This window comes from Aulonocara stuartgranti, assembly GCF_965226115.1.
Source record: "Aulonocara stuartgranti genome assembly, chromosome: 16".
NCBI classification, from domain to species: domain Eukaryota; kingdom Metazoa; phylum Chordata; class Actinopteri; order Cichliformes; family Cichlidae; genus Aulonocara; species Aulonocara stuartgranti.
This window is the reverse complement of record NC_138952.1, coordinates 14574678-14601196: the sequence shown is the minus strand read 5'-3', so window position 1 is coordinate 14601196 and position 26519 is coordinate 14574678. Positions and strand designations below refer to the sequence as shown.

The window sequence follows — 26519 nt, the reverse complement described above, 5'->3', positions numbered from 1 at the left end:
GTGATACTGACCTGAAGTGCTCAAAACCGAATGAAAAGTGCAACAAACTGTGTGATTCACTGCTCTTGCCCTGGTGAAGTTAACTATGCAAACTGCAAAATCAGCAGTATGGTTAATTTTTAGCACATCACCTGCCACAGTATAAATCGATGGAAAAATATGAATTTCACTTCTGGGTTAATTTTACTCACTTTCACAATTTCACTGCTGTAAATGTCTGACATGTCTTGATGGATAAATATATTAGGATTTTATATATGCAATGGGGACTTCAATAACAATGGTGCCACCCCCTAGAGAAACTAACACATGTCACTCTCTTTTTGTAGCTTTTAAGGGTGCCGATATTACGCTGCTGCAGCATTAAACTGTGTATTCTGCCAGGCTACATAATGTCTGGGAGTTTATGCACCACTCACTGTAGAATTAAGCAAAACTTGCCAATTATCTTATTGTAGTGTTAAGCTAACACTTACTTATGTACACTTCTTGGCCACTTGATTATTTACACCTTCCTAGTAAAAGATTGAGCCTTCTTTTCCATTTAAAGCTACATAAATCTTTTATGCCATATACGCTGAACAAGGAGCTGATCTTGTTTTGGTGAGCCCCTGCATTTTAGTTGTAATGAGTGTTTTTTGAGTTACCAGGTGTTTTCACCCAGAAAACTGCCACTCAATTTTTTAAATTCTCCATAAACCATAGAAATGTGCAAAAAATAACAGTAAATTAGTAGTTTCTGAAATACTAAAATCAGCTCATCTGGCACCAACAACCACGTTGCATTCAAAGTCACTTAAATTATCTTTGTTCTCCATTCTAATGCTCAGTTTGAATTTGAGGAAGTTGTCTTTGCCATGTCTACTTGCCTACATGTTTTGAGTTGCTGTTGTGCCATTTATTGATTACATATTTGCATTAGAGAGCAGTTGACCAGGTATACAGAATAAAGTGGCCAGGGAATGTGTATACTTGTATTTCCTTAATAAGGATTAGTGCAGAGTTTGCATGTTTCGGTTTCTTTCACTTCCCCAGTTGTTTTGTCACATTACTGTCTCCCTCAATCACTTCCATTGTGTTTTGTGAGCTTTTGTTTTTATTTTTATTTTGCTATTTCAGTTGTATGTGTGTTTGTTTTGTTTTTTTATTCACCTTCTGTCACAGAGTTTTTCTATTTGCTGGCATTGTACAAAATAGACGATATTTCTCTCACAGAAGAAATGCAAAAAAATAAAAATAAAAGAACTGAAAAAGTGCTGATGAAGTAACTAAACTACAAGCAAAATAGCAACAGGACTTGCTATAAAGTTAAAAGTTTACTGTTGTTTTTGGATTAAATTGTGATAAAAATGTTGGCATATTTGCTGTGCCTATTTTACATTTTCATTGCCTAACTGTTACATCTACTCCTACCGTACCAGTTTTAAAAGAAACTAAAAAAAAATTAACATCGTGCAGAATTAAGTTCAGCTTGTTTCACAACACTCCGAGTTTCTCACGTGGCCTCTTGGGGGAAATTCTACACGTAACCAAATCTCGTGTTTGGCACGTAAAAACGCGATAGCCAGCCCCGAGACTGCTGGATCTTTCTAGATGCAGACCTGGGGGTGGAGCTAGAGTCTCACACACGGAGACTGTGTAGTGTAGATTGTAGAGTATCTGTCAACAATAGATTAAATTTCAAAAATGAGCGATAACGACAAAGGCCGGGTACGTATACATTTTATTACCGTTTGTAATGCATTAAACATTTCAAATCATTGGGTTTGACAGGGTAACTGAAATTGTAACGGTAACAACCTTATTCATATTTTGTTGGCTAGTAGTACCCAGCTTACCTTGTTGGCACAACTCTTTGGTCGAAAGCTGGGTTTTAGAAAGAAAATAAATTGCACAAATTTAAACAATAAAAGGCGACTTTATGCGCAACGGATGCGAGTTTTTAGTTCATCTTTAGCTACCTGGCTAAGACTAGCTTATAGATGAAAGCTAGGCCTGGTGCTTTTTTGTTTACGAGCCGGGGTTTGCACTGAAAACACTGCAATGTCGGCAAACATTTTTATAACGTTTTTAAATAGTTAAAACTCAGTAATTTTCTTCGTCTGATTTGTCTGATTATTGTGCGTAGAAACCAAAATAAATATTTCATGTCGTCGCGGATTCAGTGGAAGACATTTGCCTAACGAACTGTTATATTTTCGCTGTTTTGTTGATGTTGTTTTTTGTTCGTTTGTTTGTTTTTGTTTTGTTTCCCCCCCTGTTCCCCGGATTGAATTATATCATGTTACGTCTGCTGGTTATTAATCTTTGAATGTCATTGTGGGTTTCCTTAGTTCTTAGGCACAACAACAATTTAAAACAAAACTAACGACCTCAAGATTTGACCTTATAAAAAAAAAAAAATCATTTTTATTAACTCATGCAGCTCTCCCACACCATCTTAAAACTGTTAAAGCTGATACGCCACAAGCACCAGCATTATGGATAAGTTTGATTAATACTTGCTGGGCTGACTGACCTGTGTGCAGTAATATCCTTCCTGTAGTGAACTGTTTAATATCCCCTCACCTTGCACAGCTCCTGAATGCTTCTGTCTGTTTAATGGGCGTGTGATATGCCCTGTGTTCCCATGTGGGAGGGTAAATGGCAGATTAAGAAAAAAGAAATGAAGAATTTATTTTCTGCATGTAAACCCATATTTTGAACTGGTTTGTATTAGTTCCTGCAAGGTGCTGGGTGCTTGTTGCTTAACTAACAAGTTTTGTTTTTTTTGTTTTTTTGCCTCTTATTGGATTCCTTTTCTTTTGCTAATATTTAATCTTTAAGGTTTTCAATATATTATGTAATCGTAACAGATAGCAACAGTTTTCTGTCTTTGCATTTCCAGAACAGGTTTTAAGGGCTGCTCAAATGAGTGACTGCTACATCTTGAGGTCGTTGGAGCAAATTTTACACTTTATTTTGGAGTTATCCACTTAAAAAAATGGAGACAGTGTTGGTAGTTTTAATCTTGATTATAAAATATTCACAGTCAGTGGTTTGATGAACACTATGGTGACTTAAAGGCCATTTGTCAGAAATTATGTAAGAAGGGTTCATTTGGGAAAATATATTGTTAAAGGAAGGCAAAGGGAATCACAAGAAGTTACCTTCACATCCTTACCCTTCAGTTTTAGTTGTAATTTTTAAAAAATGATCACCCCCGGTTTTACCTCTCAATTATTCCAAATTGTTTTTGAGGAAGTTCTTAGGAAAAGTGGCCAGAAGAACACAAAAGTGAAAGCAAAACCACTGAGCGTGAATGTTAATAAAAACACTGACCGTATGTATAATGTGGTCTTTAATAGGGCTGGGCGATATGACCCAAAATTCATATCTCGATATTTTTTAGCTGGATGGCGATATAAGATATATATCTCGATTTTTCTTTTTAAAGCCATAAGTTAAGAACAAAAAGAGAGTTCTTAGTCACACGGGCACTTTTATTTACATACAGTGTAGATATTACTCAAAAATAAATTATCAGCATATATTAAATAATCATGGTCCATAAATAAAAGAAAATAATGTTGTTTTTGTGCATAACAAAAAGCTCACAATTGTGCAGTCAAAATGTAAACTAAAAGACGCTGAGCATAATAACAAAGAGACAGATTTCACAGCTGCTCCACGTCTCTGAACAGGTGCCATTTGTGGTCCTTATACACACACTGTACGTATCACTCCGCGAGGCTCCTCCTCTGTAGCCGTAATTCTCCGACAATCCATCAAGCGGTGCAGCTCCGTAGCTTAGCAAAGTCATATTAAAACATTTTTTGACAGATTGCTGAGCGCTGTGTACCACATAAAATCGGTTCGCGGTCAGTAAGCACAACCAGAATTCATACATAAGGCGCGCTGTCGATTTTTGAGAAAAGGAAAGGATTTTAGGCCGTGCAGCCCCTCTGGGCTGCATGTCGTTAGCGTGGTTAGCTCGCTAACACGTTGACGCCATCCAGCCCCACGCACGGTAACTCGCTAACGGAGATTTTCCGCTTTCATCTTGTCATTGCCTGCAGGTGAAGCTATGGGGGAGGCGGAGTTGTGTTCAGTGCAGGAGAGGCGAGGCCGAGTAACGTTGCGTAGAGACAAAAGTGGACGAAAGAGAGGCAAACCTGCGGCTCCACAAGTATAATTATAACGTAACATAGACTATATCGATATAAACGATATTGTCACATCTTATATCTCGTATGAAAATATATCGATATTTTTAAAAAACTCGATATATCGCCCAGCCCTAGTCTTTAACATTCCCATTAATGTCATTAGCTCGTACTACTACTACTACTAATAATAATAATAATAATACCACATTAAACGTTGAATGAGCGTGCAGTTTTAATTGCAGTCATATATTCTTCATCCTTTTCTTTTTCATAAAGGTTAAGGTTGGACGAAGAAAATACGGAAGAAGTCCACTTTATTTTCAATAATATGAAGCTCAGATGTGTGAAGCTGAATTGTTGAATGCATGCTAAAACATGAGGAGGGAAGAAGTATGGGCAGTGTGTGAGAGATGGGGAAGTAAGAAGAAGTAAGACAATTGAAGAAAGAAGAATAATGTCAAGTAATGAAGTTACAGAAATGAAGTTAAGGAAGTAATCTGGATAAGGTCACTGCGCTAAGTAAATTTCTGGTCTGTTTGTCAAATGCGTGCATGTTCTTCTTATTCAATACACACACATTAGTTTAAATCATTGCAATTTTATCTCACAACTGACCATTTTCTTTTTTTCCCCACTATTTAACAACTTATTAATGTAAACATATTGATGTCATATTATCCATGACTACACAGCACTCCTATTTCACAACCCTAAATTCCTGTACTTTTCACAGGATAGTCTTAATTTTTAAATACACAGTAATATTTTGGCAAATGTATGTGTTGATCACTTCATTGGTGCTGATAAAAAAATGTGTGTGGTTCGTTCAGGAGTCTCGCTCTGCATCCAGGAGCGTGAGCCCACGGGGCTCTGGGAAGTCGGGGAGCCAGTCCCCAGCTCAATCCCCTGCCCACTCAAAAGGAGGCTCCCACTGCTCCCGCTCCAAATCTCGGTCAAGGTCAAAATCTTGGTGAGTAATACACTGGCATAAAATTCTCTACTATCGATAAACAGACTCAATATGGCCACTTTCATGTTATACCCACCCTGTTCAGGGCTTCACGGCAAGAGAATCCTGGGTTCAAACCCAGATAGGGGACTTCTCTGTGGAGCTGACTTCTTCCGTTTCTCTGGCCATTGACAAATCTTGCAAAAGTTCAAGAGTTTCACTTCCAAGTTGTTGAAAAAAACCCCAAACAAACAAACAAAAAAAAGACATTTACATCTGCATTGTCTGCCAATTTCTGCGTCATGTGTGAATGAGTGTCCTGGTCACTGTGCTACAAACGCAGTGACAATGTCAGTAGATCGGACCATGCAAGTAAAATTTACACTTTCAGTGCAAATTTTCAGTGGGGAATTAAGTGTTGCAGCTCTTGATGGTTGACAACAAACACTATTCAGTTAAACTATATGTTCATATTTCATTGAGGCACAACGCAGCTTAACGGTTCAGTCTCAGATGTTACGTAGTTGAGGTGAGAGCCTGTCTCTATCTCTCACTCTCAATCTCTGTGACAGGAAGTTGTTACCAAGCGAAAGAGGCACGAGCCGGCGGGTTTTGCAGTACTTTGATCTTAGAAAACAGAAGGTTTGTGTGTTGGCTACGTCACAGGAAACTGGCATTTAACTAGCATCGCTGCAAATTAATCTGACATTGTGCGTGTTTTACATGATGCAAAGTGCCACACATTTCATCAACATTTAAATATGATGTGGTTATAGAAGACTGTGAGTAATGGTTTTAAATAGATCTTAAATACATACACAGTATTTCTGTGTGCAGTGTTTCATCCATTAGACTGTGTGCACTTCTACCTGTTTTCTGACTGTTTTATTACTTTTAGGCTATTAAAAAATATTTCACCTGTTCATCTCTTTAATATTATTACTCCTATTGGTGGTCCCAAGCCTGGATAAATAGGAGGGCTGTGTTAAAGCAAACATGCAGATCAATCCACACTGTGGCAGCCCCTTGGAAAATAAGGGAGCAGCTTAAAATACCTCCAATAAGACATTTGACTTGTGCATTCTGTTTCCCCATTCACAGGAGAGAGACTTTTTACTCTGTTTGTAAGGTGCAGGGGCAGCGCTGTCATTCAGCAATACAGCACCAGGTGTATTTTTGACAGAAACACTTTAAGTTGCACAGAAATCCAAAGTAAATTGTTGTTTTTCAAAAGTTTGCGACAATGTCAATAAAGCCTTGTTGGAAATTTGACGTCACAGAGGGTTTAGTGTTAGAGATTGTGACAGTGGTAAGTGGGGTTACTTTTCACTAGAGTCTGGGATGTTTTGGCAGTTATTTTAAATATTTCATGCTTTTTTTTTTTCTTTTTTTTTTAGTCCATGCTATAATTTTCATAAAGACAAATGTAAATTTGTGGAATTACATGAAAATTGCCAGAGAACGTATGAATATGGGTTGTTTGTTTCTCTCGCTCTCTATAGGTCACATTCCCACCGCTCACGGAGACACTACAGCCGATCCCGCTCCCGATCACGGTCCTATCATCACCGATCTCACAGTAGGTCCTACAGCGGAGAGCGTCGGCGCAGAAGCCACAGCCATTCACCCATGTCCAATCGTCGGAGGCACATTGGCAACCGTGTATGTGCTTAGCAATGTGTGATATCTAAAAACAGAGGATGTATTGGTTTAATGAATGATTTTAATGAGAAAATGATCACATCCAAATCTTGAAACCTTTCAAATTTGCAGGCTAATCCAGATCCGAATTGCTGCCTGGGAGTCTTTGGCCTGAGCTTGTACACCACAGAGAGGGATCTGAGGGACGTCTTCTCCAAATACGGCCCCCTGGAGGATGTTTCCATTGTGTATGACCAGCAATCGAGGCGCTCCAGGGGCTTTGCTTTTGTGTATTTCGAGAACACAGATGATGCCAAAGAGGTACAAGAACAATAATAAATAAACCCGCCTGCCACACCTATACTTAAAATATCCTCTAGGACTGCAAGTGTAATTTATGTTCACTTTCAGGCGAAGGAGCGAGCCAATGGCATGGAGCTGGATGGGCGTACAATCAGGGTGGACTTCTCCATCACAAAAAGACCTCACACCCCAACACCTGGAATTTACATGGGCCGGCCCACATAGTAAGCAATCTCTTTGTGTGGAATAATTAAATATGTTTTTAAACAAAGACACAGTGAAAATGCTTGTAATATAAGACAGCTCTAACTTATGGACACATCAAAGCATCTGAAATAAAATTCTTAGTGTTACTAAACCTGAAAAGTAGTGTTTTTATTCAACATTTAATCAGTCAACAGTAAAGGGAAAAAAAGAAAATAGAAACAGGCTCTTACAAAATTAGTCCCTGTGTCATAAGTTGTATCCAGTTGAACCTAAAATGAACGCAGAGATTTTAATGGTAAAAATGACACAACTAACCTCTTCAAAGGCTTTCTCCAACCTCTTGGCGAGTGGTTGCTACGGTCTCAGTCACACAGCCCTAGAGTCTAGTCAGTGACCCCCTGATAACCACAGGTAACTAGAGAACAGTGTAAGCAAGTAGGTTCTGGCAGTTGCTAGGTGAAATTTGTGAAAAAGAGGTATATAATGCTGCACCAAAAACCTTCTTTTAAATCTTTTTAATTGGAGGTGAGAATGTAACAGTAAAATAATGCAAAAGTACGCTTTGTGTAGCGTGAAAAATCTTATATTATTGCTTTTGTGTAGCGGAGGAGGCGGCCCAAGCGGTCCCCGACGCTATTCACGTGACTACGACCGTGGTTACGACCGTGGATACGACCGTGGATATGACCGAGGTGGATACGACCGCTATGATGACAGGGACTACTACAGATCATACAGGTGACTGTTAAAGGATATCAGCGGTTACTTTATTCTCATCGTGTCGTATTTGGGTTTGCTGTTCTTTATTTTATCCCCCTGACACTGACAAAAATGATAAATGGTCTTTGTTCCTCTAGAAGGCGATCTCCTTCACCTTACTACAGAGGCGCTTACAGGTCTCGATCGAGGTCACGGTCTTATTCTCCCCGTAAGTCATTTCAATAAAGTATCAGAAGTTTTTATTGAAGAATCCAGCATGTTGTATTGTGTCATTTAATTACCCTGTTTTGTTTCACAGGTCGATATTGAAGGCTTCTGTCCCCTTATCTTCCCAAACGTGCAGAATTTTTTTGTTTGTTTTTTTTTGTGGGGGGTTGTTACGTTTTGTAAAGACAGATATGATTGACTTCAGAGTACATCTTTCTTACTGTAATCATCAAACATCTTTTTGCTTAAAATACAAAAGTATAGTAAATTTATGAAGCGGTGCATTCATGTTTTGAACGCCTGTTGTAAATGTTATACTCATGTCAGATTTTTGTTGTATAGTGGAGCAGATTAAAAAGCAGATCTGTTTTTCCCACCTTGACTCGTGTCCTTCCTCGCAGTATTTTTATGCCTTTTACAATAGACTATTGCATTTGCAAGATAGTTGTAATGCTGACATGAATATATTAAAGCCTTGACTTTATGATATTTATGCATATTCTTTCTACAGAATTTGTGCAAGGCATTTCTATTGATTTGAGTTAAGTTAAATTTTCTGGAGGGCTTCGTATAGTGTCAAGTGGGTGAGGATGACATCAGGAATAAAACTGCTTTGATGAAATAGTAAAACACAAAAGTATTTTAATCTTCCTGTTAAAAGCTCAATCACTCGGGCCTCGTCCTTTCCTTACTGCAGCTGTTCATGCCGACCACGTTTAGCTGGATGGATTTTTTTTTTTTTTTAACCAAGCTGGAACTTTTTAATTAATTTATTTTCCCCCTAACTTTTCAGACCAGAGTAAACAGATCTGACCAGTTAGACAACTCGTTTGGCAACAAGCATAGCTTAAAACTCGTCTCTGTGCTGAATATACAAATGGTAAAATTATACTATTTTGTTGGGGGTTTTTTAAACCTCAAACACAGCTAGATGCTTCTCTGGGTCAGTTGGCTCTCTGAAATCAAAGTAATGAATCCAGAATTTCAGTTTCTCCCTTTTCTGGTTAGAAACATCAGGACCTGCTCATCGTTGCTTGGTGTCAACAGTGTGTTTTTGGAGGACAGATGTTCTGCAGAAACGCAACGTGTTTGATGTTTATACGTTACAAGTTCTGACCTCCTCCACCTAGGGTAGTAACTCATCCCTCACCCATAGCTGGCACTATACCGTTTTCTATCTGAGATCTATGGTCTTGGACTTGGATGTGCTAATTCCTGTGCAGGTGGAGGAGGTCAAGTGTCTTGGGGTCTTGTTCAAGAGTAAGGGAAGAGTGGGACATGAGATTGACAGATGGATTGGGATGGCGTCCACAGTGATGCAGATGCTGAACAGATGTGTTGTGGTGAAGAGAGAGCTGAGTATAGAAGCTAAGCTATCGATTAACCAGTCCCCCTACGTACCTACCCTCACCTATGGTCACAAGCTCTGGGAATGTAGTCGCGGATACAAGTGGGAGTGATGAGTTTCCTTTGAAGAGTGGCGGGGCTCGGTCATTCAAGAGGGACTCGGAATAGAGCTGCTCCTCCACGTTGAAAGGAGCCAGTTAAAGTGATTCAGGCATCTGAATAGGATACCTCCTGGATTGACAACAAATGGTGAATGTTTGCAGATAATTCAGCTTCTACCATACAAACTGCAGATAACCACAGCAATCACAAGTAGCCAGGCATGCACCCTGACCCACCGGATGAGCTGGAGGTGTCTGGGATGAGGGAAGTCTGGGCTTCTCTGCTCAGACTGCTGCACCCACAAACTGAACCCAGTTAAACGGTAGAGGATGGATGGATTGACCAATTCAGAACTGAAAAATCTGGGCTTTCGTGTCACTTTTTTGCAACATGCTTGCCGTGTAATGGCCTAAAGTTGGACCTTTTGACATCTGTTGGTTGCAGCAGTAATGTACAACTTCTTCTTTGAAAGTGAATAGTCTCTGTTTCTGGTTTCCATTACACAATTTCCAAGTTTCACTACAACTTAGACAGCAAGTGGGGACTGTTTGCAGATAAATCCGCTTCTTCAATGCAAACTTTAGGTTTTAAGTCAACCAGGGGAATGATCTAAAATGAATATGATTGCTTAGGAGAAAAATACACAAAGAGGAGTTTGTTTATGCAATCATGCTGACCCTTATTAACATTAAATTACATATGGATCCTTTTTTTTTAATTGTTAATGATTGATAATAAATAAGGGTTTGAGGCAGTTTCCCAATGCAATAAAAAGCTGGAGTACTATCAGGCTAATTGGTGCTTCTAAACTGGCTGTAGATACAGGATTAAAGTGCTGCATGAATAGCCTGAAAACTATGAATGTGGTGGGCAGCGTAAAGTGCTTCAGGTTGTCAGTAAGACTAGAATATCAATATCATTTTCCAGCCTGCTTTGTTGAGGGTCAAAGGTTACCAAATTGTAGTACAGCAGGTTTGTCCACAATAGATTCGCCTTGTATAGCCATAGAAAACGTTTATTTAATGTCAGAAGAAGGTGAGTCGTTGGACTGCTTTATGATTTTTTTTTTTAATGTGGTTTTGAGGAAAATTGATCCGTGACTAAATGCAGCTAAACAGCCACTGTGAAATCAAGTCAGTTACACCAAGCACACTGTTTAAACCTTCACCACAAGGTGAAGCAAGAGCCTCGGAGTAGCACCTAGCTGCAGGAAAGCAAAGTCCAACATCTACCCCTGCTGGTCACAAATGGTCCAAATCTGTATCCATGACATACAGTACATTACATGGAAAAATATTACTTGCTGGATTCTTCGCTTATTGTAGTTTTTCCCTTTTTGCCAGAGAGGAGAGGGGGAGGCGGAGAGGCAGAGCTCATGTCTTGTAAAAACAGGCAGTTTCTTTACTCAAAGGGTCAGTTCACCCAAATTATTAAAAAAAACACAATCCCCCCTCTTATCTCAAGTGAGATCAAGCCATGCAGATAATTTTTGTTTTATTTGTCCAGGCTTTGCAATATCCGTTCTGAGATTCCTCGCTTCACGCCAAGACCATTGAGGTGAAATGACTTCATTTGTGGTGCACTGCGCACAAGCACCTCAAATTATTTTTGGTTTTGTCCAAAATTTGGGTGATTAACTGATAAAATTAATTAGATTCCCACGGTGGAGATATTGACAATTTTTAAAAATTCTAAATCTTAAAATTAGCCATATCTGATGTATTTGATGCCCTCCAGCTGTTTGAGTTTCACTGAGTAAATGGATGCTTTACACTTTGGTTTACTGCACAACCAAGCAAGAAATTGACCCTGTAATAGACACACAGAAGATACAACAATAGATTCACTAAATATATATCGATATCACTAAATTCAGCTCTGATTTGAATGGTTATTTTACCCCAAACCCTATTCAACAGTTTATATTGTGGACTTTTGTGGCTTTAGTGCTGAAATTAATAAAATTAAATACTTTGCAAGGGAGCATTGTAACTTCCATAATTTATAAATTAGTACTTTAAACCTTGAATTAAAGTAAAAGATGTTAGAAATGATAAATAAAACAGTGTTGGGCAAGGATACTGTAAAAATTAATGCAAGTTAGAAGCAAGAAAAATTCACAAAGATGTTCTTTTTTTTTTCACTACCAAAAAAGGGGAAGACCAGCAGAAAGACACCAGCAACCAGTGACCACACCTTGGAAAGTGCATAAGCCTATTTATTTCCATATTCTACCACAAGTCTACATGTGCAGTATGTGTGTAGTGAGTTTTGTTCAGCAGTTCTCAGCACGTTCCCCAAATGTCACATCCCTTCCACTCTCAGCTCAATTTTCCCCTCAGAGTGGAAATAATTTTTGGGTGGCTGGCGTGATTTGTCAGCACACTGACCTAATTGGGCATAACACATAAAAAGAACACATGTAAACAAACCCTGCTTTTCACGGGGAAATGCAAATGCGACGCATGGATGTGATTTTATGACTTCTATACTGATCATGGGGAGTGGTAACATTAATAAAGTAGCTATTAATGCGTTCAAAGCGACTTAATGACTTGTTTGAATGGTGATTCTTATCTCTAAGCGTAAAGACCCAAGACAACTGTGTTAGCAGGTCACCTAGGAAAGTAACTAAAGAGCTTGTTTTGTAAATAGGCCACAGTTTGGACATTCCTCTGTTCGCATACTGACGTAAACAGGGCAGGGATGGTCAGTACTGCTGCTGTTGGCACTATCTCCACTACAGTGGGGTGGCAGTAATGTTCCAAGGCACAGGCCAGTCACATGTAGAAACACTCAGCTGCTGTAAGCACGAGGCTCCTCCCCCTTCGGTAGTGTAGGTAGAAGGACTACACATCCATGCACGAGCCCTGCAGCCACAACCTTTCACTGACATTTCAGCCTTTGTTTGAAATTCGCCTTACGTTTAGCCGTGCTTCCCTCCCAAACACACCCATCCGTGCGCACACACAAAAGAGACGGGATGCTACATCATGCGTAGGGTAATATATATATATATATATTTAAATGAGTGGCCTGAGTGGCACCGCATGGAGGGCGCATGCAGCACAAGGCCTGGGATCCCCTCGCTCCTTCTTATCAGCAGCTTAAAATAAATATTTGCTCCTTTTTTACAATTTGCGCACTGGGGCTGTTGGTACTATTCAAGGCTTAAAAATGGAAACTGTCGCCACCTTTAATTAAAAAGTGTAAAAGCCAATAAGAGATATTGGTGCCAAAACAGATGCCTCTGGTAAGGCTGTATAAGTCATGAATATAAGTAGTAATAAGTAGCTAATTCACCATTATTCCTGCAAGGACGGCGTGTACAGGCAAGCCAAGCTTTCACTTTCTGTATTACTTAAGACAGTTACGTTCATATTCTCTCTTTTTTGTTGTTGGTGTTTGTTTTTTGATTTGTTACAGCTTTATAATTATATTCAGATTTTACAAGATCACAATTATTACCTGAGGTGGTCTTATTGGAGTGTAATATATGCGTAATAACAGGTGTTCACGGTCGAGGATTGGGCCCACATCTTACACGCCGCCATAAATCCATATTTTTATGTGGCTCATAAATAAATAAAAGGCAAACTGTGGGGATCAGTGACACTCTTTGAGTCGACAAGTGCAGTGACAACGACTTGATTTTCCACACAGTAGCTCTTTTTTTTCCTTTCTTCACTCCCCCAGCCTGGAGGGACCCGTGGCACGGCCCTTATTATGATTTGTTAATATAACCCCTCTGCCTCCTTTAAGCCCATCCCTTTGCTGAATGTACCCACTGCTCATCATGCCACTTTCATACCCTACTGCACTTTCTGTGCTGGGAGAGCAGCAGTGAACCCACATGCACCTCCAAACAATTTTTTTCTTGTGATTTTAAGGGAGATTTTATTTAGAGGCGGTGCTTGTTGGCTCCAGAGTAGCGTCGTAGCGACGACACTTCTCCCTCAGTCCCTGTTAAAAGAGTTTGGCCAGGGCCAGTTGGTGCCGGGGGGTCGCCTATAGCTTAGTACTATCCTGGGGGGTGATTGCTGCGTCTTTTTTTTTTAAATCCCAGCAGATTTTTTTCTATTTTATTTTTTATTTTATTTTTTAAATTTTTTTCTACTTCTCTGAATATCGCCATTCTCTCACTCTAAGATCTGATACCCCTTCGAGATTTTTCCTTTCAGATCATGAACAAACTATATGTTGGGAATTTAAGTCCTTCGGTCACTGTCGAGGACTTGAAGCAGCTCTTTGGGGAGAGGAAGCTGCCAGTGGCCGACCAGGTCCTACTGAAATCCGGCTATGCTTTTGTGGACTTCCCCGATCAGAACTCGGCCATAAAGGCTATAGAGACTCTTTCTGGTAAGTGTGGATTTGATAAGTGATGCTGCTGGTGACAGGGAAATTTCACAGCGAGTTTAACTGCAAGACGAGGTTTAAAAAGCACAATAGGTCAGAGTGTCCGAAATGTGAAATAGGCTGTTAAGCAGCTCTTGTGTTATTTCTTTTACACATATATCTATATCTATATGTATATGTGTGTGTGTGAGAGTGTGTGTGTCTGTGTATGTTGTTCGGGACAGTGTTTGCGATCACATCCGTGTGTGCCATCAGAGTTTAGATGAACGCTCAGTCATGCACGCTCCAGCAAAAATTGGATAAATTATCGATCACAGGACACACTTGGGGCTTTAGTGCCCATTTGCCTAAAGAAAGCACGAGTCGTCGTAACGCAATTAACGCGCACAATACCCTATATTTTGGGGATTCCGATAGTGCGGGGCGCTACTTTGCAATCACCCACTGGAATGTATGGGATGGTCTGATGGTTCGGGTAGGCATAATTATTTTTCACTTATTTTTTATCTTGATTTTATTCAAGAGAGCACGGCGAAGCGAGCGCGGAAAACTTGTCAGATTCGTGTTCCTCTGATGTCTGGCTATGTTTTTACGAGGTGTCTTGGAGGTGGGTCACGGGGGTCCAGAGGAAAGAGCTAATAAACAGGTAGCTGAGGGGGGACGAGGTGAGACGCTAATTCCGTGCTGCGCCAGGCCACTCAATAGTAACGAAAAGCCGTGTTTGAAAGCCTCGCCGAAGAGCGCTTCAAATTCACCCTCCGAGCCGGGTCAGCACGGGGAATTAGGAAAAACACCTACCTAGAATAGAAAGAGTACAAGTCAATTCTCCTTTGCAAATCATCTCCTCTTTTGATGTTGCATTCTTTACTGGAAGCTGAAAAAATATCCCTCATTGCACTGTGAGGGTTGTGGGAGTGGAAAGCATGGCTGCCCATTTTCCCCATAGTATATAAGCTTATCATGCTTCATTTTGGCGCCGATACCCCCCCAATTGTCACCCACAGGACCTCACCCCGAGTTGGGATTAATGTAAACGTATACAGTTTGTTCGCCGCCGCGCACACAACGCGCCCGTGTACACTACTTTTTTCAGGGGTTGGCTATTTTGAATGGGGACGCACCTACTTGGTGAAGTGATTCAAAGTGTTGGTGTGTAGGCCTACCCAGCTTGCATTGTTACTTTTATGAACACAACAGCTAACGCTACACTATCAATTGTTTTTCGTCCCTACAGGTAAAGTTGAATTACACGGAAAGGTGATAGAGGTAGACTACTCTGTTCCCAAAAAACTAAGGTAGGCCTACAATCTGTAACACACACGTTCTCCACAAACACACACGCATTGTATCATACGCCTATACTGTGCCCCATGGCAGACTTGTGTGACCTGTAGGCTTCCGCTGTGAAATATAGCGAGCAGATTTTCCCTCTTTTCTCGGCTGCCGTGTGTGATTTCTGCCACGCTGTTGCTGCTTTGTTTCCTGGCGATTAAATTGCGATTGTGTGGTGATTAGACAAAGGGAGTTGAAGGGGTGGGTGGGTGTTGGGGGGAGAGAAAAGGGCGATAAAGAAACAGTTTAGTCCCAACATCCGCACAACACACGGTGGCTGCTGCCATATCGCGTGATCTTGCAGCAAGGCCTATCCCAGTTTAAAACATGGACTCACGCGCACACGCTTGACGTGTAATAATTAATATATCCTAATTAAATCTCACCTAAAGGCTGAAATTAAACTTGGTTCAAGTTTAGGCTGAAATTAACGTGGTCCAAATGCGTTTATGTATTAACCTCCTCTCCCTACGCAAGGTTATTTTTCCATATATGTAGGCGATAAAAGTTGGGTTTCTTTATTGACTGTTGCACTGCAATGCACGACGTGATGCATACCAATCAGCTGCCTCTTTCTCCCCTATATGCATGCGTGTGGATGTATGTGGGAGTCACGCTGTGTGTGTAAGAGAGAGAAGAAGTAGCAGCTAGGGTTGACTGTTTTAGTGCGTAAATCTATAGGTCAGCCCCTCAGCTTTACAACCACGACACCACTGCTGTGTACTTGTGTTTGTGTCAGCTTGCCCACAAACGTAAGAAATCCACGAGCTTTTTAATTTCTTTTAAATGCCTGGGTATATTAAAGAAAGAAACTAATTTTTTTTACCCCTACGCGTAACGCCTGAAAAAGTCACTCGTATGTGGCAGTTTGCGCAGCCTAAACACTCCCTCGACATCTATAGATCCACCCATTTTCACAACAATGCCATTGGCTATAGGGAAAAACTACATTGCGTGACAAAAAGGTAAATATTCAAGCCCCTTGTGGAGGAACACGTGACCCATACTTTATGTGCTTCCAGCATAGTCCTCCCCCTCTAGTGCAGGCTTTCTACTTTCCTGCCTAAGCAGCCCCTTCGTGTTTTTTCCTTTCTTTTTTTTTTTGCTTAACAACATTGTAGAAAAAAATCTGCATGCTTTACATATACAATGATCGAGCTGCTGTGTCGTTTTCCTTGCTTTATGGCTCGATCTAAAGACGTTTTGTAAGCTGCAAGGCGCAACATGGTGTAAAAGCCTGCGCCACTCCCCACAGTTAATGTGCACGTAGGCCATGGCAATGTTGGAGAGCCTCATAATGGCTGCCATGATGGCCCTGCACACTGCACGGCTATAGGCTGAATCAGATGGAGCAAATGTCCATACATGTGCCCGATGTGTCCAATCGGCAGTGTGTACAGCTGCTGGATGTGCTTGCATGTGCTGAAAAAGGCCTTAAAGCGGAATCCTCGCCATATGAGCGAGATCAATACTAGTGCTGTTTGAATACGTATAGGTGTTCATTTTGTAACGCAGAGCCTGCCTCAACGTGACACGTGGAGGTGCAACTTAATAGTTTGCTGTTGTTGTTGTTCGCTTGGTTTAAATACAGAATGCCTTAAAAAGTAGTGAATTTAAATTTGAAACCCTCTCCGCAGAAGTTCGCCACGATTTGTTTGGAGATTTTGCGACAGAAACGTTCGCCCAGATTTAAATTTTAAAAAGATTAAAATGCGTATTTTTTGTGTTCACTATAAGATTTAATTATCATAATTTACAGGCCTCCAGTTAATGCAAATGTCTCATCTTTTTCGTGTATAATTTCTTTTACATGTATTCAAGCTCTACGAGACATCATTGAAAATGCAATTTAGATGTAATAATATAGGACGATTCTACGCTGTTTGCTTTATTTATGGTATTTTCTAAATCTTGCATTTAAATAATTATGTTAACAACTGCAGGAATTCTCGTGGATTTAATTGCAGCTGAGCTCGATGCATATAGTTACACAGGGCTCATCAGTTTTTGTCTTGTTATTTAGGAAGCTGTGTGAGCTTTATGTCTCATCTTCAGGCCTGCTGACACTTCTTGGGTTTTGTGAGGCTGCTGTAGTTTCAGCTGCTGCTTGTTTATATATTTTTAGTTATGTTTTGTCGTGTAACAAGGTCCCTGTGCTGACAGCCATATATGGATTCACAGTTAAATTGTACCCATTTTAAAGGGTAAAATTCAGATTGATTATGGTGACTTTTTAGCTTTTTGTTTGCTAATGAGTGAAAGCCTGGGCCTTTTTAAACGTGTTTTTAAATCACCTGATCAAAAACAAAGGTGTGAGTTCATGTGGTTTTGATGTCCTGTTTGCCATTTAAATATTATTTCACCTCTGTGCAGTTTATGTGTTCACATTTCAAATAGCTTTGGAGCTATGAGCTAATTTATAAGAATAAAAGTAGCTTTTGATTTTATTTGGGGAAGTTTGGAAGCTTCTTGTCAGGGAAATGTTGAATAATTAGTTACAAATTTATAGTCATATTTTAAAGAGAGTTTTTACAATTATGAGGCTTGTATCTGCTGAAACTGTTTGTTTGTAGCACTTTATTAGTGTTTTAAAAATATGGATTACTTAATATAGATTTCAGTGTTAAGACAATTGTTACTCCAAATGTATATATTTATGTTAATGGACTCATACTTTAAATAATTTCTGTGTTTTACATATATATTTAATTGCCTTGACATGAGCTTGATATATAATTGTAGGTTTTAAAAATAATTGTTTATTGCAGCAATAATCAGTGGAACTCATGAAACAGAAATTCAGTATGCTTAAGAATAATTATTATTAGCCATATTTCTTTTATTATAGTTGCCTAATTTATATGTTCCTAATTAGAGTGCAATTGCAAAGGAAATTATTTTGATATTATAGTTAAGCAAAATATCTTTGTTGCATTTTTGCTCATGTGTTTTGTTTTGTTTTTTAATGGTGGCCTGTTTTTACACAAGAAATCATTTAAAAAAAAAAGGTTTGTCCTCCATATTAAGTTTCTTGCAGTCGTTGCTCGTGCTGCACACGAGGCACACGAGAGTGGGACTTGGTGCTAATTGATATTGGAGCTTCATAAACCGTTTGCAGTGTTGCTTGTCTACCTGAGCTGGAGTTGCACGCAAAATGACCAATGTGAGCGCTTGCTGTGAGCCTGATCAATAGTCAGTCAGTGATAGTAAGCACATGAAGGTGGTGCTTGCGGAGTAAACACAATTAAAGCTGTCCTCCTGTAATATCATGCAGGTTTGTTTACTTGCTTGTTCAGTGACAAAAACAGACTTTTCCTCCTTCCAATTATCTCCCGGCACCTTCGACATGCCTAAATGAAAATGTGATACATTTGTGACCGAGTGCTAACTCTTGTGCTACACTCCACTGTCTTTCTAATGAGCTGTTTTGTGCTCTTCATCTACGTATTAAGCTAGCTAACAGTTGTTTAATAAAGCCAGGCCGATTACAAGACGTGCATTCTTTTTTTTTTTAAATAATGGGATACTACGGCGTGGTGTAAACATCTGCATTGCACCACAGTGGTGCCCGTGCAGATGTGTGTGTTGGGTTGTCTGTGCACACTGAGTCAAAACACCGAAATACGATAGCCATCAGTTGATCCACTCAGAATCCATTAATACTCCCCAGTTGATCCTGGGCGAAGGGGAAGCTCTCCAATTCAGGCTCTGGTTTTGTCTGGAGTGATATCAGGAGGTACTGTATTGCTCTCCTCCAAAGCCACATCCGCTGTACCCTCCTCCTCCTCCTGTCTCCTCTCACCTGTCCATAAGGAGTGATCCCTCAGAGTGATCTGTTTTATTTAGGAGGAGATGCCACACATGTTTAATCTTCCATACAAATGTATCCCCTATTGAGATCTTGTGTTATAAAAGTTATGGCTTATGAAATTGCTCTTCATTAGCAATTACAGGAGAAAAAATGACAATTTTCTTCTTAGAAATTAGCCTTGGGCTTTTATTTTTTCTGTGTTCAGGCTACTGCATTTCAAATTTCAGCGCCTCTACAACTCTGCTAAATTTGTATAGCAATTATTAACTTTTTCATGAAAGTGAAAGAGTATATTTTCTCTCCTGAAGTGATAACAGGCTTGCTAGTGCAACAGAGTACATAGCTTAAGGGAGCAGCGAGATTAGATGTGAGAGAATTGTGAGTTCATTGTGTGTCTATTGTAGCTGTGGGATCACTGTTTAAGCTCCCCGAGAGTTTGAAACACCTTTTTAAAAAAGATCTACTTTTTTTTTTTTTATTATAACAGAAGCTTGCGTGTGTATCACAGCAGTGTCTGTAGAAACTCACTTCTCAATGAGCTGCCACTCACATTTCACTGCAACCTGTTGCATGACTAATAGTTCCTGTAGCATTACACCCATTACAACCAGGATTTAAATAATCGGCTAGATGACTCTCCAGAGCCATAGTGAGGAGGTGTGGAAGGCGTGGCTGGAATGAGGAGGATTGCTCTGACTTGATGACTTAGTCTCTGACTAAGCCGTCCAAATATGCTAGAAATAAGGGAAGTAAAACAGGACTGGTCACTATTTGGAGATGGTTTCACCTGAAGGAGAGTGTGACAGCGGGAGAAAGAACTAGAGAGGTGCTATGTATCATCATCATCATCCAAATGGGAGATGAAGGGGACAGCTCTGTGTTTTTGTTTGTGACCTCACAATCGTGCATTGCTGCTGCAATTTTTATCACGATGGAATAAAAAGTGTAATGAAAAAGAAGTCTGTTGTGAAAGGGAAATGAAACCCTCATGATTAAAGACGAGAGGCTTAAAGTTGCCTTGAACTGAGACACCTGAAGACATTTTATTTCAATCTGTAAGTTTGTCCCTGAAGATATGCTGTCATTGGCTTTCTGTAGAAGATGATAGAAAAAGTTGAAGTTCTGAACTTATCAAGACTAAAAAGTTGCATTTCTAATCAACTAGGTGCTCGGTGGCACACCTGTCCATCAGGTATGCCAGATACGTCACCTAGTTTACCGGTTGCTTGGAGATAAGTGTGAGCGCTGCCATGTCAGGCTGTTTGGAGTGGTTGTTTGGGGACGCCGTTATGCTAAACAGGGTTTGATGAAATACTGGAATCTAAAACGTGCTGAACATGAATGCTTAATGACTTTATAAGTCATGATTATGAGTGCCACAGTTTGTACCCAAGTTCTTTTTTTAAGGAAGTCATTTGAAAGTTGTAACAGCTGCTAGGTCTCTCTTTCCTTTTCTACATCATCCCTCTGTTGCTCAGGCTGGTTTCCCTCGTGTGTGTGTGTGTGTGTGTGTGTGTGCACGCGCCATGTGAATATAATGGTTGAACATGACACAGGATGACACAGGAGAGACAGAGAAGCTGTGGGGAATCCCAGCTAAAAGCAACATGCCGGATGTAAAGTTTAGTGTTTCTGCCATTCAGTGTGCCAGCACACAAGGGCGTGGTGTCCGTGGAGGGGAGGGCAGCTGAGGCGTACAGCAGGTGGCATTTCTCACACAGGCAGATCCCGTCCTTGTCCCATATCATCACCATATAAAACTGCTACCCTGATACTACTTTAGAGCTCTGATGGGTTTTGAACAGGTGAAAACTTCCAAGGAGCCAATCAGAGTCTGACATGGAGCGAGCCCAGAGCCAAAAATGCTTACATGCAGAGGAGGCACTGTGTCACTGGCTTAAAACTGTGAGCTGGAAATACGGTCTGCCTAAAGATTCACCCTGGTCAAATGGGCTTCATAATCCTGTCAGGCTTTCACCCTTTTCTCATTCTCTTACCTTGGTTTTAAAGTAGAGATGTAGCAGTGGAATTAATTTCTCTTATACATGATTGCCCGTTGGTTGACTGGTAGTTGACCTGTCAGTATCAGAGATGATTATTGTACCTACCTGGTCTAATCCAGAGCCCTGGTACCAGGATGCCTGTAATTAACATTACTTACAGCAATTTTAAAATAAATGAATAAAATGTTGAATGCTCCAAAGAGAGGAAAAACAACCAAATGGGTAGAAAAAAGAAAGAGGAGAGAGCAGACAGGCAAAAAATTACCAGGTAGACTCAAATTGATGGCAAAAACATGAACATTTTCCACAAACATCCATAAAACAAGATTCTGGGTGACTTGTTGACTTGTTTCTTTTCTCTTTTTCTCTTGTGTTATTCAGGGCTCCAGACTGTCAATGTTTGGTCAGGTTTTATGATCATTATATTAGGCGTTTTTGTGTTTGTTTTTTTCATTTTCTTTAATGCAGGCTGTACATATGTTTTGGAAAATAAAAATACACAATTATAGTTGAATGTTGAATGGAAATGGTATTTAAAGACATAGCCACAGCCTAGCAGGCAACTATGGGGAAAATTTCTTTATCAGCTTGTTTTGTAAGGCTACTGTTAACATTGGATAACATGGCAAGAGATTGCACGTGCCGTTGTTCCGATATAAATGCCCTGTAGCTGCAAAACAATGTGGAGACACTGAAGGCAAGGAAGACAGCTTAAATAGAAAGAACCTTAAAAGACACGCGGATTTCACTGGCCGAGGTACAATAACGAGATGCATTGAGTAAATTGTGCAGAATGTGGCGGTGCGAGTATGATTAATGCATTGTTCGAAACGATCTATCTAACTGCACAATGGCACCATATGACACAAGCTATGCAGGGATTCGTGGAGTCCTTGAAAAGCAGCGCCTCTTCTCACAAGCATTTACCAACAGGGTCGCCTGGCAAATAAGACCAAAAAACTCAATAAAAACAAACAAAACAACATAACTTGCATGATCGTATCATGTGAAGATGACTTTTAATATCTTTAAATTAAAACTGTTGTTTTAAAAAAGAAAAAAAAGAAAAGGTTTTGCCCATTTGGTATGTTTTCATGCCTGAGTTTGGAGTTTTTCAGTAAACGGCTGCCTGCCGCCCTTATTTGATCTTAAATATACATTATTATTCACGTTAGAGCACAAAACAGATGCAATAGCACCAAAATCTGGTGGTGGTGCTACCATTTGTGAGACTTTGGTGGCATTTGGTGAGGCGAGAGGGAAAGTTCTCCTGAAGCCTTGCTTTTAGGAGCTAAATAGCAGCTATATGTGTTTATTCAGAAGGCATTTATTACCCTGAAAAACAATATTATTGCCAATATTAGGCAGTTTTTCTTGCAGAAATCCAACTCCTTTGAGTCTGAACACAAAGTGCGCTTTAGGCTGGTCGCCCCACTCAAAAGTTTCTAAACCCAGTTTCATTTCCAGGAACTTCCAGATTTCCAGACAGCTTTTTAAAAAAAAATTTATTCCCCATGTAGCGGCAGTAACATCGTTTGATATTTATCCGCGAAGAGAAATGCCACAAGATACAGTCCTCTGACATTTACAGCATCTTGATGTGGGAGCAAAACTGTGTCATTGTGCTGTTGAATGCGCGTGTGTGTCCATGTGTGTTTACAGGTCGCGCTTTATTCAGGTCCAACTGTTCCGCGTTGCCACGGAAACCAGTTTTGAGTGTTTTGCTTTAGTTAAAGAAGCAGAGCTCGAACTTTCAGAAATTAGACCCAAAGCGCTCCGGTGAATAGAAGGACCTCGCAAGCTGCAAAACAAAACGTTTCCTGCTTTTTATTTATTTATTTTATAGAACCCCCTGAGATTCACCCTGCAGCCGATCACTTTAATAACTCTTGATATCAAAATTGCAAGATTACAGATTTTGTTTGTCACAAACTGCTGTCAGTTTGGGCATCTTGTAATTTCCATCCATTCCCAGGAGAGTGCAGAGTGTAGTCCAGGCGTGTATCCGTGGCTTGGGATATGGGCGGCGCAGTGGTCAGAGTGCTGATTTTATATGACAGTGAATTCACAGCCGAGTAAGGTGCCTCAATAAAAATGCCTGTGCAAAGCTGGCACTTCAAACCTTCAAGTGCTCATTTTCTTTCCACAAGTGCAGCAGGGAAAACTGCTGAATGGGCTGTCCATCTATGTCACAGCCGCAGCCCTTTTGTGACCTTTCTTATTTATGAACCCTCTCGCGGCCGTCATTTCCACCCTTTTCCATATGTATGCAGCAGAATCACCACCACTGCCACCGCCATCAGAACAAGTCATCTACAGTAGGGTCATCGCACAGCTGAGCCTCCGACACAACCTAGAGCACAGTCCGGCTATTGTGCTTTCCCTGTTTCGCACTGTTTCTGATGGAAGAGGAAGCCACAGAGAGGACTTCCGAGTCAAAGATGAGCATGTCCCACATGCATACTTATAGGGAGAAATGAGCACTGCTGATAGAGGGCAGCATTTCTTTCCCCGTCACTGAGGCTCATGGGGAGGCTGTGTGAGGCCGTTAGTGTCCTTTCTCAGCAGGGTATGTGTGGTCTGCTCGCAATCATTAGGATTTCCAGCTGTTGCAAATCACATTAAACGTTAAAGCACATTGAAATCATGTATATTCTCACATTAACCATGTATGCCCACTTCTTGAAAAAGAAATCAAATTATATGTATCTGAAATCTTAAGATACTCGATCTTCTTCCCCATGCTGAATGCGAGACACCTCCTTCACTTGTATCCAGCTGTAACATTAAAATAAAACTTAGCAAAAACATCCCAACCCACACAGAGCTGGACGAATCCCTAAAATCACATTTTAGTTTTAAAGCCGAGTGAGTGAATATCAGACTGCTTTAAATGTTTAGTATGCTGTTTTCAGATACTCTACACAAACAGCTACTTTTACTTTGCATGTTAAACAGGAAGCAGTCACATTAAAGTGTCTTCTTTTGAAGCTGTTCCTCAAACTAACTAAAAATAAAAAAATAAAAAATTATATATATATATATATGACTTAGTGTTTTTGTAGTTATGTATTTAGCAGCATATATGACTTAGTGTCAGCATGAAAACTAATAAGCCTTAGACAAAATGTCAATCTGTTCTTTTACTGATTTATTCATTTTTATTGAAAGGAAACATGGTTATTCTGTCTTTGTGATTCAGTTTTTGCCACTTTTAAAAATTGTGGTTCTTAGCTACAGTGTCCTTGGGCCATGTCAGTGATAGCAGTGCTGCTTTGCATTTGTGAATTGTGATATACAGTGAAGCCTGTTGTGTTACACTGGTATGCCTGAGTCTGACTTTGACTTGGTGAGCCCAGTGATGAGTTGGGTGATAAGCAACAGGCAGGAGCTGGAGAGTAGGACAAATCCGTCTGCGGCCCTGCCAAGTGGCCAAGTTCACGCCAATACCCAGTCAGTTGCTTTTGGATGAGAAAAACATGCATGAGAAAACTGGATATGGCGATAAGCAAATGGAATGACAGGAGTCTCGCATTTGCATGGAAACACAAGGGACCTTAAGGGAGTCCTTTTGATCGTATCAGACCAAACGGCAGTTTGCAGGCAGAGCTGGAGAGTATTTTCATATAGACGCAGCAGAGCTGCTCAAAAAGAGCCGTGAGCAGAATGTGAAAGAAACAGTATCAGCTTGTAAATAGTTGTCGTCTTGCTGACCCTTAGCTAATATATTTCAGGAGGAGTTAAGCAATTTATTGTGAAGTGTTCAGTCTGTGTGCATCTAACTAAAAAGTCTATTCTAAGGGATTCCTGTGGGTGCAGGAGCTGCTGCGTAGCATAGCGTACACGAGGAATACAACTGTATGTCCTTCCTGTGAGTTTTAAATTGTTACATTCACATATATGTAATTACGTCGTGGTGAAACAGCATGCAGGAAACTGCCAAACAGCAATGTGATTTAGCAGCTGACTGATTCATTTGTGTGTGCGTTTATCGTGGTCTCCTTGCATGTATGCTGCCGTTGTTGCCCATCCAGCAACGCAGAGCCTCTGTCTCACACATGCAAACAACATTATGACACTGATTGGTGAATGAGCTCTCCCTGTCAGGTTAAACGAAGCACACGCTCACACAAATCCAATTAAACTTGAAGCAAGCGTGCATTGAGGAGCACAATCTAAGAACCTGAAGGCAAGCACGAGGGCATCTTCAGCCCACCAGGTTAATAAATATTTGATACTGAGGCAGCCATGCGTGTCTTCTTGTTCAGAGTGTTGGGAAAGTTAAAGAGGGTCTTTGCCTTTAAGCACGGTGCGACCAGAGCCGCTTCTGTTAACACGCTTCTGCTCAGGTGATTTTTATTTTTAATAATTATAAATTCCAAAAGATCCAGCTGCAGCTCACCTCCTCTCTCCAGGGACTGTCACACACTTCTCGCACTGCAGTATTTGGTGCCTGTCTTCCCTGCATCCTCCTCCTTCCTCTCCTCCTTCTCACATGTGCATGCTTTGCCACCTAGATTGCGTGAACTGTCTCCCACTGCATCCCGCTGGCTGTGACGCCACTGCTCCCCTGGCACGGAGTGGTAATGCAGAATGAAGCCTGCTATGTCTTAGCATGAGTTGGTGTAAATAGCTTAGAACTGTATGTTATGTATAGTAAGCTGAATGTGAGCCGCCATATCAGATAGCGCAACGGAGACAAGCGACTTATTCTTAGTAGAGTTGTGGTTGCCGCCATTCAGATCCTTCAACAACAGTAGACGTATGTGTGGCCGTGTCATTGCGTGTGTGTATTATGCCTCTGTGCTACTGCCAACCTCCCTTCTCCCCCCACCACCGCCCCTCCGGTGGGAAGCAAGAGTTCATTTCAGTGATGGCAACTGAGATGGTTTTGTTTCAAGTGGTGTGAGGAGTGACTCCAGGCTGGGAGGTTTCCGGTCGCTTAACGTTGCGGGACGATAAATTACAGGGAAATAGAGTGACAAGCTTCAGAGGGTAGATTGTTGATGAAGAGACAGTGGTGGTGCAGATGTGGAGCCACTGAAGATGACACAAGTGTAATTAGAAGGGACTTGTGTTTGTTCTTCCTTTTGTCAAGCGCAATTGTCGTACCCTTTGATAGAAGCACCGAGACACGCACCCCGGGCATTGGTGAAGCATTTACGGTATCACAGTTACAGTTTCCTCCTTTATTATGGTACATTATTAAAGATGGCGTATGCCTATGTAGGATTCATAAGCCAGGTTCTCTCTCTCTCACACAGTCACACACACAGACACACACACACAGATGGACCCTGATTTGATCAAATCACAGAAATGCCGCTGAGGGGAAAAAAATGCAGTTTTATTTGCTTTTGCCGTCTTTTCGCTCGTTGTTGTAAAATACAATC

The 26519-nt window shown here is 40.6% G+C and overlaps 2 protein-coding genes across 7 annotated transcripts in view; both read left to right on the top strand.

Annotated features, from left to right (window-relative positions):
• The first annotated feature begins 1577 nt into the window (after window positions 1-1577).
• Window positions 1578-8555, top strand: tra2b (transformer 2 beta homolog). Of its 3 annotated transcripts, none has more exons than XM_082508001.1 (8): window positions 1578-1710; window positions 4979-5118; window positions 6600-6759; window positions 6871-7059; window positions 7150-7265; window positions 7852-7986; window positions 8106-8176; window positions 8267-8555. In XM_082508001.1, exons 1-8 carry the CDS (start codon window positions 1687-1689, stop codon window positions 8275-8277), a joined length of 846 nt encoding a protein of 281 aa, XP_082364127.1. In that variant the 5' UTR covers window positions 1578-1686; the 3' UTR covers window positions 8278-8555. The 3 variants fall into 3 exon arrangements, with proteins under 3 accessions (XP_082364127.1, XP_082364126.1, XP_082364125.1); XM_082508000.1 differs by having other exon boundaries at window positions 1592-4168; window positions 8109-8176; XM_082507999.1 differs by having other exon boundaries at window positions 1592-4168.
• Window positions 8556-13431: 4876 nt separating this feature from the next.
• igf2bp2a (insulin-like growth factor 2 mRNA binding protein 2a) overlaps window positions 13432-26519 on the top strand; it is a 64329-nt gene continuing 51241 nt past the window's right edge. Inside the window, exons 1-2 of one of the 4 annotated variants that reach the window (XM_082509434.1) lie at window positions 13432-13983; window positions 15215-15275. In XM_082509434.1, the coding sequence (XP_082365560.1) occupies window positions 13809-13983; window positions 15215-15275 (236 nt within the window). In that variant the 5' untranslated portion in view covers window positions 13432-13808. Of the gene's footprint in view, window positions 13984-14231; window positions 14456-15074; window positions 15130-15214; window positions 15276-26519 lie in introns of those variants that run through there. The other 3 variants (XM_082509433.1, XM_082509436.1, XM_082509435.1) reach the window with 3 other exon arrangements.

Coding starts and splice junctions, on each gene's coding strand:
- tra2b (XM_082507999.1), top strand. CDS start 4,067: ATGGGGGAGGCGGAGTTGTGTTCAGTGCAGGAGAGGCGAGGCCGAGTA. Junction 7,266..7,851: donor TACATGGGCCGGCCCACATA/GTAAGCAATCTC, acceptor GCTTTTGTGTAG/CGGAGGAGGCGGCCCAAGCG. Junction 7,987..8,105: donor GACTACTACAGATCATACAG/GTGACTGTTAAA, acceptor TTGTTCCTCTAG/AAGGCGATCTCCTTCACCTT.